General features: G+C 41.0%; 2 protein-coding genes across 2 annotated transcripts in view; one reads left to right on the top strand and one right to left on the bottom strand.

Moving 5' to 3' along the window:
- Positions 1 to 18883, top strand: part of MDH2 (malate dehydrogenase 2) — a 313892-nt gene that overhangs the window by 7212 nt on the left and 287797 nt on the right. The gene's annotated exons all lie outside the window — the stretch shown is intronic.
- The window catches only part of MMP28 (matrix metallopeptidase 28), a 48676-nt gene that overhangs the window by 11396 nt on the left and 18397 nt on the right, over positions 1 to 18883 (bottom strand). The window contains exons 4-6 of the mRNA XM_072136376.1: positions 8924 to 9142; positions 8007 to 8249; positions 3758 to 3898 (exon numbers count right to left, since the gene is read on the bottom strand). Coding sequence (XP_071992477.1) covers positions 3758 to 3898; positions 8007 to 8249; positions 8924 to 9142 — 603 coding nt within the window. The remainder of the gene's footprint in view (positions 1 to 3757; positions 3899 to 8006; positions 8250 to 8923; positions 9143 to 18883) is intronic.

Raw genomic sequence — 18883 nt, 5'->3', positions numbered from 1 at the left:
GAAGAAGAGGAGTTGGAGGAGTTGGAGGAGGAGGAAATGGACAGTCAGGCCAGTGAGGGGAGTGAATTCTTACGCGTTGGTACTCTGGCGCATATGGCAGATTTCATGCTAGGCTGCCTATCCCGTGACCCTCGCGTTCAAAGAATTTATTCCAGCACCGATTACTGGGTGTTCACTCTCCTGGACCCACGGTACAAGCAAAATCTTTCCACTCTCATCCCTGGAGAGGAAAGGAGTGTGAGAATGCATGAATACCAGCAGGCCCTGGTGCACAAGCTGAAACAGTATTTCCCTTCTGACAGCGCTAGCGGCAGAGTGCGTAGTTCTGCGGGACAAGTAGCGAGGGAGAGTAGGCGAGCAGGCAGCTTGTCCAGCACTGGCAAGGGTACGCTTTACAAGGCTTTTGCCAGCTTTATGTCACCCCAGCAAGACACTGTCACCTGTCCCCAGTCTCGGCAGAGTAGGGCTGATCTTTACAGAAAGATGGTGAGGGAGTACGTAGCTGACCATACCATCGTCCTAAATGATCACACAGCTCCCTACAACTACTGGGTTTCAAAGCTGGACATGTGGCACGAACTGGCGCTCTACGCCTTGGAGGTTCTTGCCTGCCCTGCCGCTAGCGTCTTGTCAGAGCGGGTTTTCAGTGCAGCTGGTGGCATCATCACCGATAAGCGTACACGCCTGTCGACTGACAGCGCTGACAGGCTGACGCTTATCAAGATGAATAAAGCATGGATTTCTCCTAATTTCAAATCTCCAGCAGGTGAAGGAAGCTCAACCTGAATAATTTATCCACTCCTCCTCCTCCTCATTTTCCTCCTTCTCCTCCTCTTTCTACAGTAAAGCAGAGGAAACTGGCTGTTTTTTGACAGGGCCCACTGGCTCTAGGTATAGTACTTTATGCATTTAATTTTTCTGGAGGGCCACCGACACGGTCCTCTGTTTTAAACAATTTTTGGGAGTGCCACATACAGGCACTCAATCTATTCAATTTTTCTGGAGGGCCACCTTTCCGGTCCTCTGTTTTAAACAATTTTTTGGGACTGCCACATACAGGCACTCAATCTATTCCATTTTTCTGGAGGGCCACCTACCTGCTCCTCTGGTTTAAAAACTTTTTTGGACTGCCACATACAGGCACTCAATCTATTCCATTTTTCTGGAGGGCCACCTACCTGCTCCTCTGGTTTAAAAACTTTTTTGGACTGCCACATACAGGCACTCAATCTATTCCATTTTTCTGGAGGGCCACCTACCTGCTCCTCTGGTTTGAAAACTTTTTTGGACTGCCACATACAGGCACTCAATCTATTCCATTTTTCTGGAGGGCCACCTACCTGCTCCTCTGGTTTGAAAAATTTTTTGGACTGCCACATACAGGCACTCAATCTATTCCATTTTTCTGGAGGGCCACCTACCTGCTCCTCTGGTTTGAAAAATTTTTTGGACTGCCACATACAGGCACTATCCAAATTGAATTGTCTCCATAGCAGCCTCCACACGTTGTCTCCATTGCTACCTCCAAAAGTCGTCCATATAGCTGCCTCCATACATCGTCCCTTTATCAAACGAGGTTTGTCAGGCCGAAATTTGGGTTGTTTTCATGGATTCCACATCAAAGTTGTTAACTTTGTCACCACCCTGCTGTGTTATCCACAAAATACACTGGCAAACTTTTACCATTTACGGATATTATTTCAGCGCTTCTTGCGCATCTGTTTACATTCCCCTCACCCGCCATATCCTAAACTTATAAGAACGCTACTACACTTGATCTTATACAAAAGGTTCTTAGAAGTGCTGTTTGGGGAGTAGCCTAGAGACAGGGGCTTGGATTGGCGAAAGCTCGCCTAGCAGCGGAGCGCCAGCTCCATGCGCATCATGCGCTTCTTGCGCATCTGTTTACATTCCCCTCACCCGCCATATCCCAAACTTATAAGAACGCTACTACACTTAACTTGGTGCAGGCTGGGACTGAGTCTGACCCTGGGGCTGGTCATATATTGCCGACGCAGAGGATTGCGGGGCCTACCTCGGTCCAGGTCTCAAAGGCCTACTATACCTCCAAATCCTCCCACCCTTCCTCCACCTCCTCCTCCTCCGAATTACCATCCGTGGGCATGGCGCCATCAGTCGGTAGCTCTAGGCACAGCAGCAGTGCCGTTGCTAAGCGATAGCAGGCGGTGCTCAAACTGCTGAGCCTAGGTGATAAAAGGCACACCGCCCAAGAGCTATTGCAGGGCATTCCACATCAAACTTGTTAACTTTGTCGCCACCCTGCTGTGTAAGCCACAAAATATACTGGAAAACTTTTTTCATTTACGGATATTATTTCAGCGCTTCTTGCGCAGATGTTTACATTCCCCTCACCCGCCATATCCCAAACTTATAAGAACGCTACTACACTTGATCTTATCCGAAAGGTTCTTAGAAGTGCTGTTTGGGGAGTAGCCTAGAGACAGGGGCTTGGATTGGCGAAAGCTCGCCTGGCAGCGGAGCGCCAGCTCCATGCCAAGAACCAACTAACATAGTTTTAACTGCAGCACCTTTAATCTACTACTAGTTCACTGCCTCCATACATCGTCCCCTTATCAAACGAGCTGTGTCAGGCAGAATTTTGGATTGTTTTCATGGCTTCCATGTTAACTTTGTCGCCACCCTGCTGTGTAATCCACAAAATATACTGGCAAACTTTTATCATGTACCAATATTATTTGAGCGCTTCTTGCTCACCTCCTTTGGTTCCTCTCTGCTACCCATTGGTTTGAAGCCTGAGTCCATTTAGGGTATGTCGCCATGCCACTCTCTAGCCTTCCGCTGCTGCCGCTGCCTCTGCATGCCGTCCCCTGCATGTCAGGGTCAATTATTGGATGTTTTAGATGCTATCTAGCTTCATTCTGTCACTCTGTCATGGCCATGCTGTTGCCCATAATTTTGGCATAATGGTGCATTTAAGCAGCCTCAGAGGCATCCATGCATGCTGCCCCTGCTGTTTCCTGTCCATTTCCGTGGTGTTTCCATCCTTTTCTGAGGTTCCCAGGTGTTTGGCCAAGCTTCCCTGTGCAAAGCCTTGGTCCCCTTGAAAAATGCTCGAGTCTCCCATTGACTTCAATGGGGCTCGTTACTCGAAACGAGCACTCGAGCATCGGGAAAAGTTCGTCTCGAATAACGAGTACCCGAGCATTTTAGTGCTCGCTCATCTCTATTTATTAACCAATATCATTACACTTAGGTCTGTTGCAAAACCTTATACAGGACATTTAATCAGAATATGAAGATGGTCTAGGAAAAGCACTTCTAAATTGCTTCTAAGTGCATAGATTGTGTATAAATTAACAAACTAGGCAAAATGAATAAAATATTTTCAGTCATGTAGCAATACAGCAAGCAGAACATAGTCTTGCATATTCTGGGAAAACTACAAGTGATTTTATGTAAAATAAGGTAAAGGTCTGTTCACATCTCCATTATTTTGTACAAGTTATAGAGGATACATAGAGATAAGGAAAATGAAAAGATTTACTCCAGTTCCATGTGTTCATCAATGCTGGTTTTGGCTTACAATTAAAAAAAATGATGAAATAACTGAGATGGGAATCGGTCAGGAGACCGCAATGTACGGAAAAGGTAGATGGTTCATTTCCGACATCTGCTGTATTGTTTGTGGTTGAGGGCAGGACAACTTAATATTACTGTTTATACTTGATAGCTGATACAATCTGACATCAATGTATATAATTAAATGACTTCTTACCCCACATAATGGCATCAAACATAGACTGGCAATACGAGCTTGTCTTTTTAGTGCTTGACTCACTATTCTCTGTACTCCAGTCTTCAAACATAGAAAAATCTTTTCCAGGGCGTTGCACAAGTTTACCATTAGAGGGAGCCCCTGTTTCAAAAGAGACCAAAATGTATTTTTTACACACTTCATATACACTATGCTATAAGTCATTAGACATCAAATAATATGACATACTGTACATCCAATTCCATAACTACAAACATTGGGCAAAGAAATGCTACGGATAACCTTTTAGACATTATGGTGGAGATTTAGCAGTGCTTCTGGCGTGGGAGCAGTGAAATAATCCCAATTTATCGTGAACTGCAAGAAATTGCGATTACATAACTGTGCAAATATATGAAAATATAACTTGTATTTGATAATTTATAAATGGGTGTAACAAATAAATGTGAAAATACACAAAGGAGTATTAAAAACACAAGAGGTGTTTGACCACTGTAGATATAATTTGCTGAGAAACTTGTTAGAACTAATGTGTGTTAGTACAACAAATGCGGTGCACCACTTGCACTAAAGTCATACACTAATATGCTATTTATTAGTAGGGGAAGATAAGGATGTATTATCCTAAAAAGGGGTAACGATGGATGTGCAATTTACATCATCTTCATTAGTCAAATTTGTGACATTGTATTTCTAATATGTCAATGGAGTAGCTGATATATGTTTTACATATTATTATATCTCATAAATTAAAATGGCTTGAGATTATCTACTACAGTTTACACACTCTGGACTAATCCCTTAGTGATATCAGAACCCTATTACTAAGACCTATTAAGGTAGATCGGGTGGTAGGTGCATCTTTTTAGGGATAATCCACTCTAATATGCAAATTTTCTAAAGAGGCTACTGGGGCGTGGGGTAGCCAGAGCTGAGGCTACACGGTGTAGGTACTCCACGCCCCAAGAGCCTCTTTGATCCTCCTACCCAGATATCTTCCGCTCCTCATAGCTGTGCGCACTCGTCCACGAAACCGGAGTTCTTGGCATGCACACAACACAGGCCGGCAACTGCGCGATCTCGGTTCTGAAGCCATGCGCAGAGCTCCGGCTTCATGTACAAGTGCGCATAGCTCCTTGTAGCTGCACGCTGAAGATATCTGGGTAGGAGGATCAAAGAGGCTACTGAGGCGTGGAGTACCTGCGCAGTGTAGCCTCAGATCTGGCTACTCCACGCCCCAGTAGCCTCTTTAGAAAATTTGCATATTACCCCAATAAAAGATTATAAAAGATAGAGTGGAGTAAAGGATTAGCCCTAAAAAGGGCTATCCTTACATACATTAGATAGATAGATCGATCTGTCTTGGTAGGTTTCCTTTAATCATCTGATTAGAGCAAGTGTGCAACATTATTTATAGTTTAAATTGTCAATAAAGAGGGATCAGACTCCACAAACCAACAGCAGGTGGCAGTAATGTACCGTCTTGAAAAAGTAGCTTCACATTTCAGCAGCCTTATATATGAAGATTGGAATTATTATAGGAAGACTATAAAACAAGTTCATCTCCCTATGAGCTCACTCCTATATGATACTGTTCTGGATATCCTATAGGAGTGAGCTTAACATGCTTGCTGATTAAAACACATACTGTAACTTGTTGTAAAGTGTAACAATATAGTTATAGTGATTTTACCAAATTACTAAATGTGATTCCTCCTTTGATAACAAACAGAACGATGCCCACTTTGTGCTGCTTGTTCTCTGCTTTCCAAAGTTATAGCATTTTCTGTTTTGAAAGTGTTTGACAAAAATCTTTCTCACCAGAAGTGAAGTGGGCGGAGACTAATGTCTGTCTGTCTATGGCCTCAAGCGGAGGCCAGTGAGCTTCCCCAGAGATCCAATGATGCCTTGTGTTCTCTCTCAAAGTAATTTAGCATTAAATCCATTTAGATTCCCACAAGTTAATTCACTGAACACTGCACAGGATGTATATGGTGACTAGCTTGGCAGCTTCCATCACATGGAGGAGCAGAGAATAAGTGGTAGAAATTATGAGTACATGATGCACATAGCCTGTGCTGTGTGAGCACTAAGGGTTAATAGCTTATCTGTTTATCTATCTGATGACAAGGTAGAGGATGGGAGCAGCATGAGGTGCATAGACAGACAGAGATAGTTCTGTAGAATCACAGACTGGAATGGAGGGACTGATAGGGAACAGGGGAGATCTTGTACCTCCCTATTCTGTGCAGGAGACATCTGTATTCACATATCCAGCTCTGTTTCATACACAGAGAGAGCTCTGTCACATTACCTCCTCCCCTGTGAGCAGGGAGCAGCTCCTCCTCTCCCATGAAACTGTCTGATGAACATCAGATAAATAAATCTATGGACTCCAGGAGAGTATGGAGAGGATGCAGCTATTGCAACTCTGAGGTAATCTAAGGGGGATAGCAAAGACGCTACTGCATATAGGTAAAAAAGATATTAGGCAAAGTTGTTTTACATCCCAAGAGCTACATTCCTCCTGTTTCTTCTTTAAAAAGTGAAGAATGGAGGTTATGTGGAAGCTGTCATGGTCAGTTCTGCTATCCATGCGTTTTTTTTTTTTTTAAACGGAGGAAAAGTACTGTTGACTTTGTAATTTATTCTGTCCAAAAAATGCATGGATAATGGATCCCTGCCTAAACGGAACATAAAGGATGACATAAAATTTACATTGATGTCAATGGGATTTTTAAGTGATACGTAAAAACTCTGTTAAACCTTTATTCTTTACTTTTTTGACAGAGGGGAGGAACGGAAAGATGGAGCGGTTGTGTGAAATGAGCCTAACTCTGTATAAGTAATAGGGTCCTGATATCACTGAGGCACAATTTATAATAGTGACATTATTTGAGCAAAGGATTAGTCCAGTGTGTGTAAACTGCAGTAGCAAACATTCTCATAATCTCAAGCCAATTTCATTTGAGATATAATAATATGTAAAACATATAGCAGCTACTCCATTGATACATTGATACACCAATTTCACTAATGAAGATGTAAATTGCACATCCATTGATACATACTTATCCTCCACTGTTTTACATATTAATTTAGATTAGTGGTGACTTGAGTGTGAGTGGTGTACTAACACACATTACTTCTAACAAGTTTCTCAGTAAAATATATCTACAGTGGTCAAACACGTCTTGTGTTTTTAATACTCCTTTAGGTATTCTCAAATTAATTTGATACACCCATTTATAAATTATCAATATAAGTAATGTTTTCATATATTTGCTCAGTTTTGGACTACTGTAAGCGTAGCATTTGGTCCACTTGTGTGTTCGTAAAAATACTCTTGCGGCTATGCCACCTTAATAGGATACAATTAAGCACATGCTGTGCCAGGGCAAAGGGGTAGAATTGCCATCCTTGCTACATGACCTCCAATGAGTTCTTGTATCTAGATGACAAGCAAATGATTATTTATAAGAGATTCGATTTCACCAAGAACAGCTACTTGTAAACTGAAAGGACAAATTGCATTTAAAATTTAAAGCTGTGTGAATTTTCAAAAACAATATTTTACAATAATAATAATAATATCTATTATATATATTGTATCATATACTATGCATATTGTAAGATTTTATTATGCCAATAAAATATATGATCATTACCTTCTGTAGCTAAGATCAGCAATAGACAGCAAAAAGGAAAGAAAATTGAATAGTATGGCCTCATTAATGACAAAGCAAGTTATTCAGCTTTTAGTTATCTTAAAGGAAAATTATTAGTAAGGATAACGCAAAACAAACTACAGATAGTCACCTAAGGTCCACTTGATGCGGATCCTGGCGGTGGTCCTCTTTAATGTTGACATGTCGGTATCGCCTTGAAAAGAAGAGTTAAAAAAAGCAGGCCAGACATTGTGTCGATGCGTCTTGGGCTGCTAATTATTCGCGCATCCGGCATGAAAATTTTGCAACCCTGAGCACCGGATTCACATCCCAGTGCTCCGGCCTGATTTTTCTAGCCCTTTTTTTTCAGGCGATCCCACATTAAAGAAGACCACAACCAGCATCAGGATGAAAAGGAGGACAGGTTAGTATGTGTATGTTTTTTTTGGTGTTATTATTAATGGTAGTTTTCCATTAAATCTATTGGTCTCAATAGCTCTCAAAGTGGAAGGACTGAGTCTGTAATAGATGAAGCCTCTAACACATATATGAACATAGTCTGTCAGGCTCTGAAAATTTACCATAAAGCATTTGGATCGCCAAGATATCATCAAAATTTAGCACATATTCTTTGCCTAACTTCTTGTAATATGGAGACATAAGGGCATTCTTGAAGGATGAGTGCTGAAGTCCAAGTGTATGCCCAATTTCATGTGCCAAGACAACAAAAAGATTCCTGCCCTTTCCATTTAAGGACCAATGTTCAGCATTGTCAAAGTGAGCTTCTCCTCGTCTTGGAAAGAAAGCATGTGCCAAAGCGCCACCTATACAAAAACATGAAACCCGTTAATAAGCAAAGTTACAATCCTGCAAAAATTCTAGATGTTTACAATACAGTGAAATCTGATCCATATGGTGCCCATGATTCAGTGGGGAGCATTTATCAAGACTGGTGTCTTTTCACACAAGTCTAAAAGGTGAGGTTAGAAAAAACAGTGGGGAGTGGGATTCATTAGGACTGGCGTTCTAAATGCTAGTCTCCGGCCTCTTAGTGGGCGCATACTCTGCTAGTTCCGATCTTTAGACCAGGTCAGAACTGGCAGAGTTTTCTACTATAGTCTCTATGGCTTTCTTGCGGAGACTAAAGTAAATGTGATGGGCTGCGCGTTCACAACACGGGCCACCTTCCACCTGCTACTGCTCCCCACCTGGTCTATGCCCTGAAATGCCCAGAGTGGCGTGCGGGTCGGAGAATCTCGTCAACTGGAGTGAAGACGGAGAGTCAGTTTTTTAGCGGAGCAGCCATAATGAATCTTTCCAAGTGTGTTCTACACCAAAATGACATTAATACATGCATCCATATGTATACATATACGTGTATCCATATCTTAAAACTATGAACTGTATGTAAGAAGACATATAACGGTAAGACATACTACTAAAACATAACAATACACACTTTTATAAACCAATCTTACAAGAAGGAATAGTATAGCACCTGGTCCATCAAATGCATGCCTTGCACCATCATTGTGCTCTCCATCAAAGAATGCCAGCCGAATATCTGCTGAGTCTCCTGCTGCTTCTGAAAATGTCAGGGAAGAGACATTGCCCCACAACTGAAATGCTGCTTTAACTGCGTGCCTAAGTTGACGTGAGGACAGATACCAAGGCCAGTTCAGAATCTGATAGGTAAGATGACGTTTGTACCACTTACCTGTAGGGCAGAGAAAGAAAGGATAAGTGAAGATTTAAAGGCTGTGACATATTAATACATACAAGAATTTAGCTTTCTTTTCTGCTGGTTAATGCAGTTCTTACCTATTAAAATTCTCTGAAATTATTTTAATTATGAAACAGTTTTTTGTATTTTCTCTTTTTTTTTTTCCAAACAAGCCAAACACATATATCCCACAATTCAGTACTGTACAAGTCAATAGGACACATGTACTTATGTTTTGGCTGTGTGCTCCGGCCTTTTTTTTTATCTTCTGGTCAAATGAGTCTTAAGAGTTTTGCCTTAAATACATAGGAGTTAAAATCTTCAGTGATTTTGCAACTTTTTAAATAAATGTTGGAAGAAAGTTGTCAACAGCTTTACTATGCCTGACAACAGCTGGTATGGATTTGCATCTTTCTGTTTTAAAAAAATTCAACTTTATCATTTATCTTGTTTGATCTTGTTCTCCCTAGTAATACCAGACGGCTTTATCCTCAGTTAAATACGTGCCCACCAAAATAATTTTCAAGTTCAATTCTGCTGACGCATCAGTTTTCTTTTCTCATTGCCCAGCAATGAGCATAAGAATCCCTTTACATAATCATTGACAACCCCATGCATAAAGAAGGCATATAAAGAACACCATCAGACACTGCCCTAAATTGCTTCACGAAGAAGGTAATTTGCATAAAGATGAAAAGGTTTTTGCAGTTTTTAATTGAGGCGGGAGGTGGTAGATTCCTTTTAGGTGTCCATTTTTAAACCAAAGAGTATGAAGTGCTTACACAACATTTAGCAACCTATAGACACATGGTGGGTCAATTCCGAAGGGCCTGGTTTGCGTTTTTCCGAGGAGTTATCCGAATATTTCCGATTTGCGCCGATTTTCCCTGAATTGCCCCAGGAATTTGCCGCATGCGATCGGATTGTGGCGCATCCCCGCCGGCATGCACGCGACGGAAATCGGGGGGGCGTGGCCGTTAAAAAAAATCTGACGGATTCGGAAAACTCACCTGCACCCAGCGGAGGACGGTGAACTTCAGTGCAATCCGACGAACTTCAGCGCAGCAGCGACACCTGGTGGACCACGGGGGAACTGCCTTAGTGAATCCCAGCCGGACCCGAATCCTCCGCAGAGATCGCTAATGGCCTGGGTAAGTAAATTTGCCCCATTGAGGCTCATTTACTAAGGGATCCCAAATTTACTAAGGGATCCCAAATTTTTCGTTTTGCGCCGAATTTTGGCACACGTGATCGGATTTTGGCACATTGGCGCCGGCTTTCACGCGACAGAAATCGGCAGACGGATTTGGAAAAACCACGGAATTTAACAAACGAAAAGTGTAGCAAGATCAAGCACTTATATGCACCGAGAAGAAGAAGGTGAACTCCTGCGGATCTCGGCGCAGAAGCAACACCTGGTGGATATATGGGGTGCACGACCTTAGTGAATCCCGGCAGAACCTGAATCCTCGTTGGAGAACGCACTGCTGGATCGTGACTGGACCGGGTAAGTAAATGAGCCCCATTGGGGCAGATTTATCAAGTGTCTGAAAGCCAGAATATTTCTAGTTGCCCATGCACAGCTCAGCTTTCATTTTACCAGTGCTCATGAATATTTCAAAGGGGAGCTGTGATTGGTTGCCAATGGGCAACTAAGAATATTCTGATTTTCAGACAGCTTGATAAATCTGCCCCAATGGGGCGCATTTATTAAGAATGTGGGAAACTGTACTAATAGTGCTCTGCCCGTGTTTAATGCTGGATGCGCCTGATTCACTAAGAACGTGCACCAGAAATCATGAATCTGTCGGTTCCCTGCACTGGCCCGACAGAGTTCACTGACTTTTTTGTGGTACACCTTTAACATAGGGCGTGCAACAAACTTTGCATGTTAAATCTGGCGCACGGTTCAACTGAACGCCACAATGCCCCTAATTTGTGTCGCATGATGCCTAGTGCAGCGTGCACCAGAAATGTGTCTCAGTGCAAGCAGTTTGCACTGAAAACAACAGGCAAAGTCAGACAGAAAACTGGCGCACTGCCCTTAATAAATATGGGCCATTGGTTTGTTTTTCTCATTCCACAGAGGTGGGGTCTAACTATTAGCGGGTATAAACTTATACTAGCCTGTATAAATATGCACCAGATTTATTATGCAGCATCACTTTCATCAATCTGTTGCTTTTACATTTTCTTTTCTATTAGCACAGAATTAGTAAATCTTGAATCATTTTCAACATATTACGGTATATTGCATAAATAAATATTTTTTCTGTTGCATGGAATTAGAAAGTTAATCCTTCTATATGATTCATGTCTGGTCACAGCAACTGAAGATCTTAAGATCTTGGCTATACTTTTTGACACATGTACTATGACGAAACATGACATACTTTGACATGAGCTTCAGTAATAGTGTCATTCCAGCAATTGAGAAAGCAGAACATGCCTTTAGTAGCTCCAGCTTTCCAGCGTATCTAAATTATGGGAAAACTATTATATTCGTGTATAAGCCAAGTTTTTCAGCACAAAAAATGTGCTGAAAAACCTCACCTCGGCTTATACACGAGTCAATATAAAAACCCCGTAATACTCACCCTCCGGTGCCCCGATCCCCGGCGGCGGCTCCCGGTGGCTTCTGGCTTCTTTACTCTCGAGCCGGCAGAGTTGCGTCCATGCGATCTGCTGTCGGGCGCACACTATGATGTGGAGTTAATAGGTTTTACCAGTTTTGGTGGTAAAATTAAGGGTCTCAGCTTATACTCGGGTCGGCTTATACTCGAGTATATATGGTAAACTATTCTACTGTATAATTGTACACATGTAGTTTTCATACAAGAATAAAAAAATATTCATACAATTTCATTGTAAAAGAAGCAACCTATAAAAATGGATTCAGTTTTGTATTTTTGTATATCTGGTTCATGACTCTGAAGGGTGTATCGTAAATTTTTTCATTGACCCATTAACTTCCATTATACACACAGGTGGGTGAAAACGGTTCAGAAAGACATTTATGAAAAGATCTAGTCTTGTATCCATTCACACTGCTAGACATAGGAGAGGTAAGACGGAGCTGTGAGTGGGTGTTACACACAGAGAGGGGTTGGACTGAGGAAAGAAAGCAGCAGGATTGAGTTTTATTAGACTGCAGTGTGATGAGAAGATGCATTTTATCTGTCTTGCTGAAGCTCGTAGCTGAGGCTTGTGAATGAGGGGAGAGAGGGAGGTGACTAACTGAATCTTACTGACAAATTTAGAGGGGAAGCTCTGCGGTACATAGGCTTTCATGCAAACTGCCTGGAAAAACCATAGGAAGGAAAATTGTAATGTAATTGGTAATATTATTCTAGTCTCGTCATAAATACAATATGCAAAAAATTAACAAAAGTTATGTAATTCATAGTAACTAATTCATGATTAAAGGGGTATTCTCATCAGGGCATTCACATTTAATATAATTAATTTTCCATGTACTGTACATACATTTCTTCAATTGGATGTTATATAAGAATATACAAGTATATTTAGCATACTTGATCTCCCTATGTGAACACTATCAATAGTTCTTTATTGTGAATAAAAAAAAAATACATTGTATTTTTAGATTTAAATTATAATGGTATTTCATAATATCTATGTTTTATCTTATTTTTGTTTATATTAAATATTGTAAGACAGGAAATTCGGTCACACTACAAAATGAGATAATGCTGATGAGTAATTTGTTCTGTAAATATCCATATCTTATAATACAGACAGTCAGTCACAAGGAAACAGACAGTTACAAGGTCCCACTGCGTTACTGAACTTTGGGTTAAATAGGATATATTTCATTACAATAACCAACTCTACTACAGTAGATTGTCAATGAATATACATAGCGCAGGGCTAGCTTGTAAACCTGCTGTGGGCTAGTGATCCCTCAGGTAATGTTTATCACCCATTTATCTAAAGGACTTATTACTACCCTTTATCATACACGTTGTAATTAACAGCTATTGCTTAGTCCTTCCCATAGCTATTCTGAACAGTCTCTTTTTGATGTTGTACATACAGGTGTTGGTATGTGATGTATATCTGTATGTTAGTGATGTAGATTAGTACAACAGCTGAAATGTTTCTGATAAATTACATAAAAATGACAAAAATCAACAATAAGTGCATGGATCATTCATGTGAAAGATACTTAAAGACATGTAGCTTTATGTAAGGCAAGTCCAGCTCACCCTGCCCATAGACCTTTGTTGTGAACAATCTTGAAAAAGCATGGAACTTGAAGAAAAAACATTTGTCATTATTATTTTATCTTTTTCAAAATAATACTCCATGTAAGTGAACACTAAGCATTAGGTCTATGTGTGTAAAAGGGAACCTGTTAATAGAGCTTCAGGTCATGTGACCGTGTCTTCTAAGCTACTTTACTAACTAGCATTTGCAAAATCTACATCATGTACGTAGCTGATCGTATGAAATCGCCACATGCCTCCATGGTAGCATGGGGAGTAGTAGAAGTCCTTGGTGGCATGTTGTGACTTCATATGATCAGATACCTACATAGGGTAGTTTTTGCATATGTTAGTGCATCAAGGGCCTTAGATGACAGCACTCTGGTCACATGACATGAAGTGCTGAATGGTGAGAAGGAGGCGTGGAACATGGGGGAGAGCTGCTGGACTCAGCTAAGCAGCTAAGCTGACTGTATGCCAGGTAAGATAACAAAGTTGATTTTTTGGAGATGTGAAGGAAACAAATTTTAGCTCTATAGGAACCTGTCACTAGCTGTATTTGTGAAAAATGTGGTGGTAGGTCATGGATCATGGACTTAATTTTTTTCTTATAATTAGAGCAATGAGTGCACTTACTTGAGGCTCTCAAGTCATAAACACCCCTGCCTTGGCTGCAGTACTTAGATACAAGGCTTGGCAGCCTTGGCCCAAGTAAAGGAAAAGATAAATAAGTGTAACACCCCTGCCGACGTATAGGCAAGGGAATGCTTGCGAATAGGGCCGTCTACCTGTAGGACCCCTCTAGGGGTGTCTGATCAACTCACCTTTAGGGTAATGCAGTCAATTAAGGTAATTAGCAGCTGTGGATACTGCCTGTGCAGGCAAGGGTTAAGCTTTCCAAAGTTATTGTCCAATTGTATTCCTTCATGTGAACTGGAATGTGACTGGAGAGTGAGCCACCGACTGACCAAGGTTTAACAAAAACCCCTGGACAGGAAGGGGCAAGGCCTAATGCCAGACACCTCTCTTACAAGAGAGGTCACCTCTTGGAACGCAGCTCTCAGAGAGCACATCTTCCACAAGACACACTGAGTGACCAGAGACGGTGTCTGTGAACCACTAGCAGAGACACACAACTAATCCCAGGACAAGCTGCAGCATTCACATCTGGACACAGCTACATCCCAACCTGCATCTACTACCAGTAATCCGGAATCATCATGTAATCCGGCATCTGTAACAAGACCGTTTGGCCTGTTGCCTGCAGTTGTTCTAATAAAGAACTGTGAGTTATTTTGCACAACGTTGCCTCCGTCTGTTCCCTGGATACGGCTGTATCACCACCATGGGCTCTCCATCCTTTACCCAGGGACATATATTACAGACACTAAGGGGTTGCCCCAGGGAGAACCAGCACCTCAGCCTCGCCCTCCATATTTCTTGCACACACCTCCTGCTGGAGACCTGCCAGGCTGTAGGACAGCCCTCCAGTCCCCATACCAAGCACCGTGACATCAGTGTGCCTAGGCCACAAACGCCAGTCACTCTGGTATTCTGGGCCCCAGCTGCCTCCATGCCCCAACAAAAGGCTAGGCCCCAGTGGGGGATGCTGCGCAAGAATCTGACATGTTCTGTTCAAGCATCTTTGTAACTTACATATATACTATAAAAACTACTGCACACTGCGTTATGACTCTCCTGCATTATATTTATATCCTGCATGAAAGCATTAAAATTATTTTACTATTTTTATCTTCCCTTTAACAGAGGATTTCAGCAATGTGAATTAAATTTGTAGTACTTTAGGGTTTATATGGTTTTTCCCTATTATCACTTACATAGAGATATCTCTTAGATACCGTCATAGAAAGTGTAGTCAATCTTAAAGGGCTCCACCAAAGCGTAAATATTAGTGACCAATTTAGGCTCAAGCAGGCAAGAAGCAAAAGAATGCTAGAGCTAAAGTGAACTCGACCTATAATAATAATAATTCCTTTATTCATATAGCGCAGACAGATTATGCAGGGCTACACAGAGCTTGCAGAATTGGTCCTATACGCAGACTTCTTCTGGTAGCTCTCAGTAAAATAGGAAGTTTAGCGGCAGATAAGATATAATCATGTGGTAATATGATTCTGTGGCAATCAATACATTTTCTACTCTGTATTGAAATGAATAATTAATAACTTTAGTGTGTGTTGTACGTATGTGCAGCTACTATTGAATCTACAGTGCAGTAACATTGACGTTTGATACATATGTCAGAGCCAGGGACTCTCCTCTGTCTGGTATTTTGCAGTTTCCCTAGGCTGAATAGACTATGACAGACAGCTTATGCAATGACTTCACACTCTATCATTGGGAAACATTAATCACTAAACCCCTGTCATCCTCTTCAGGCTCCAGATAAAATTCTCAACATTTCTGAGCATTCCCATAAGCCGCAGGGTGCGGTTTATTCAGTTCATGTTGAGACAAAAGGCTGTTTGAAGCAGGTAGTTTAAAAGCAACACTGAACAGCTGACAAAGAAAACTTAAATACTTGGACCTGTTTTAACACATACACTATATGTTACTGTTTAAGCAAAGCCAGCTGTGTATGCTTACATATCTGAATCATACTTAATACTATTATTATTAAGGCTCTACCTTTATGCTACTGGGACTCCATATGCTGTTGTATTATATTCCCTTACATCATATAAGAAATACATAACCATATGCATATAGAAAATAAAGGCCAGCTTGATAGCAAACTCTTTGCAGATGTTGACCCTGGGAATTGAACCCAGCTCCCCAGGGCTGCAAGGCTGTAATGCTAACCATTAAGCCACCGTGCTGCCCATCACTGAAGTGATTGTCTGGATTATCGCCTTGTACATGGAAAACACCAAGCCTCTGGCATCTGCTGTCTGCTCTAGGTAGACTTGAGGGATATTGTTTCACCCAGATTTGCCTAATAAACCACTACCAGTATATTGTCGATTAGTTGAACAGCTTTCAAACATAGCAAACTTTAAACATAGAAGCCTTACTATCTGGGATGTACTTAAAGGTGTTGGCCCAAATATTACCCTTTTACAAGATGGAGAGTATAGAGAGGGCTCAGCTCTATATACAGGCAGTGAAATCAGACACTTGATCCTGCAAGGTCCTGCTCCTCGAAGTGACTATAAGACATAGGGTTCGCAAAAGTACCTCCTTTTTGGATGTTCAATTAACAGGGGACAATGATTGAGTGAATCAAAGTGAATCCATATAGAAAAGTATCAGTTAATTCCACCCCTCTCTAGCAAACATGTATTCTGCCATCTTTAAGCTGTCCTGGAAAGAATAGTAGTTTGTGTGAATGTACCTAATAGTTTTCCCTTCAAATCACAGCTACGAAATTCACCGGGCTAATAAACGGACAGAGGACAACATGGAGGAACCTGATCAACCTGATTGGAGTAGGTCGGCCTGGAGGAAGTTGTAGTGGAAGAACCTCATAAGAATTTTTTCTCAGTTACTAGTTCCCCTGAACCAGTATATTTGGTACCACAAATTGAAGCCACTTGAAGCCATTGAAAGACTTTTCTAATTCCTTATTCAAGTACAAAGTATGGATAGAATTTGTATTGCCACTGTGGCAAGAGAAAGCACGGTATTATACATGCTCCAGAACTGGATTAGTTGGCACATGTTAAAGAGGTTAGCATATTAGACATATATTAGTCCGTGGGGTTATAATTGAGTGTAAGGAAGAAGAATCTGTAAATGGCCATCACTTGCTTTCGCTGAAGGACTGATATATTTATAATATGGAAACCATATTGGACCTTCCTTTGTCAAACAGTAGATAATGACCAAAGAACTAAAGAGCCCATCTCTACTCATCTCTTCTGGTGGGTCTTGTATTTCCGTTAATAAATATTGTATTGCAGCAACCATCTTGTCTCATCTCTATCTGGGAAACTTAGCTATGACCTGTGAGGAGACTGAGAGACTGCAATGATTACAAACAGAATGGACTTTAAATGTCAATAAAAATTCTAATACATTTAATTTAAACATTTTATTATTTACTTATTTTAACCCCTTAGCGACTTGGCCCTCTTTTTGTCGAGTTTGCACTTTTTGCTCCTCATATTCAAAAATCTATAACTTTTTTCCATGTATTGTGTGTGGGCTTGTGTAATAAATTGTACTTTCCAGTTATGGTATTTAATATTCCATGCTGTGTACTTGAGAGCCGGAAAAAAATTCAGGTAGTAAAATTTATGAAAAAACACATTTGTGCCACTTTCTTGTAAGTTATTTAGTTACAGCTTTCACTTTTCGTTCCAAATGACACCTTCCCTTTATTCCTTGGGTTGGTACTGGCAGGCTCCAGGATAAGTGGACCCTTTGGACCACTGCGGACGATGACGTAAGCTGACATAAGTGGTACCCGGTTTTCACCAGAGCCAGCCACGATAATACAAAGCCTAACCTTTATGGTTCACTATAAAACCCAGTCTATGTTTTATGATTTGTGTAACATCTGGAGGACAGATAAAACAGACAGCAATTACAAAGCCTCCAGGGAACTGATCCTTAAACATTGGAGTGAAGGCTTTGGAGTGAAATGTAACCATTTCTTTTTCATTGCCTTTAGGACCACTCACTGCACCCCGCCCCAACAATAACATGCTTTGTATGGATGGATGGATGGATGTTGTATGTACTGGATGTTGTCATTTGAGGATGCATATTTGCCATAATGTTCTTGGATTTTTTCGAAAATGTCAAATGAAAAAGAGAAACATTGATGCAGCTCAATTTTCTGTTACTACTTGAGATAATTCTTACATCTCCATGTCTTATCTTTGTGTAATCCACCTTGACACAAGCACTTATGAAGGTAGTGACAAAGCAATGTTTGCTGGAGTTTCAGCCTGGTCACTATGCTTGTTAAAGAGGACCTGTCACCCTGAAAAATGGCACTAGCGTTATCGTTATTGGCACAATGTAAGCGTCATCCACATATAATATACTTTAAACAATATAGATCTAAATGTGGAATAGACCTTTTCTTAGTTAAAACTATATGCCTCACACATGATGGCTTTAATCCAACACATATTCATTGAAGGAACTGCTGGTAAAAATCCTATATTGCCACCCGATGTCGGCTAAGATAGGTGAGCTGGATCTGCATAAGCCATTTAATTGAACTAAGCCAACAATTGCTATAAAATGTTTCTATAGTATGTGAGTAAGGTTCCAGAGACCCCATATATAAATAAAAGATTTCTATCAGATTTTATGAAGGACAACCCAAATTGTAGAACATATATATAACCCCCACCAATGATAGATATCAGGCTAAAGAATAGAGAACAGCATCTAGATGTGTGGAGTGGGTAAAATTCACGTTACTGAAGTATTATTTGGAGAGGAGACCAATAAATTGTTGCGGGGCACACTGGAATGAGATGTAAACTTCTGCAGCGAGGTCAAGACGTCACCATGTCTGAAACAAGGA

Source organism: Engystomops pustulosus, chromosome 2, assembly GCF_040894005.1.
Source record: "Engystomops pustulosus chromosome 2, aEngPut4.maternal, whole genome shotgun sequence".
Taxonomy (NCBI): Eukaryota; Metazoa; Chordata; class Amphibia; order Anura; family Leptodactylidae; genus Engystomops; species Engystomops pustulosus.
The sequence above is the reverse complement of the archived record's forward strand: the minus strand, read 5'-3'. Positions and strand labels throughout refer to the sequence as shown.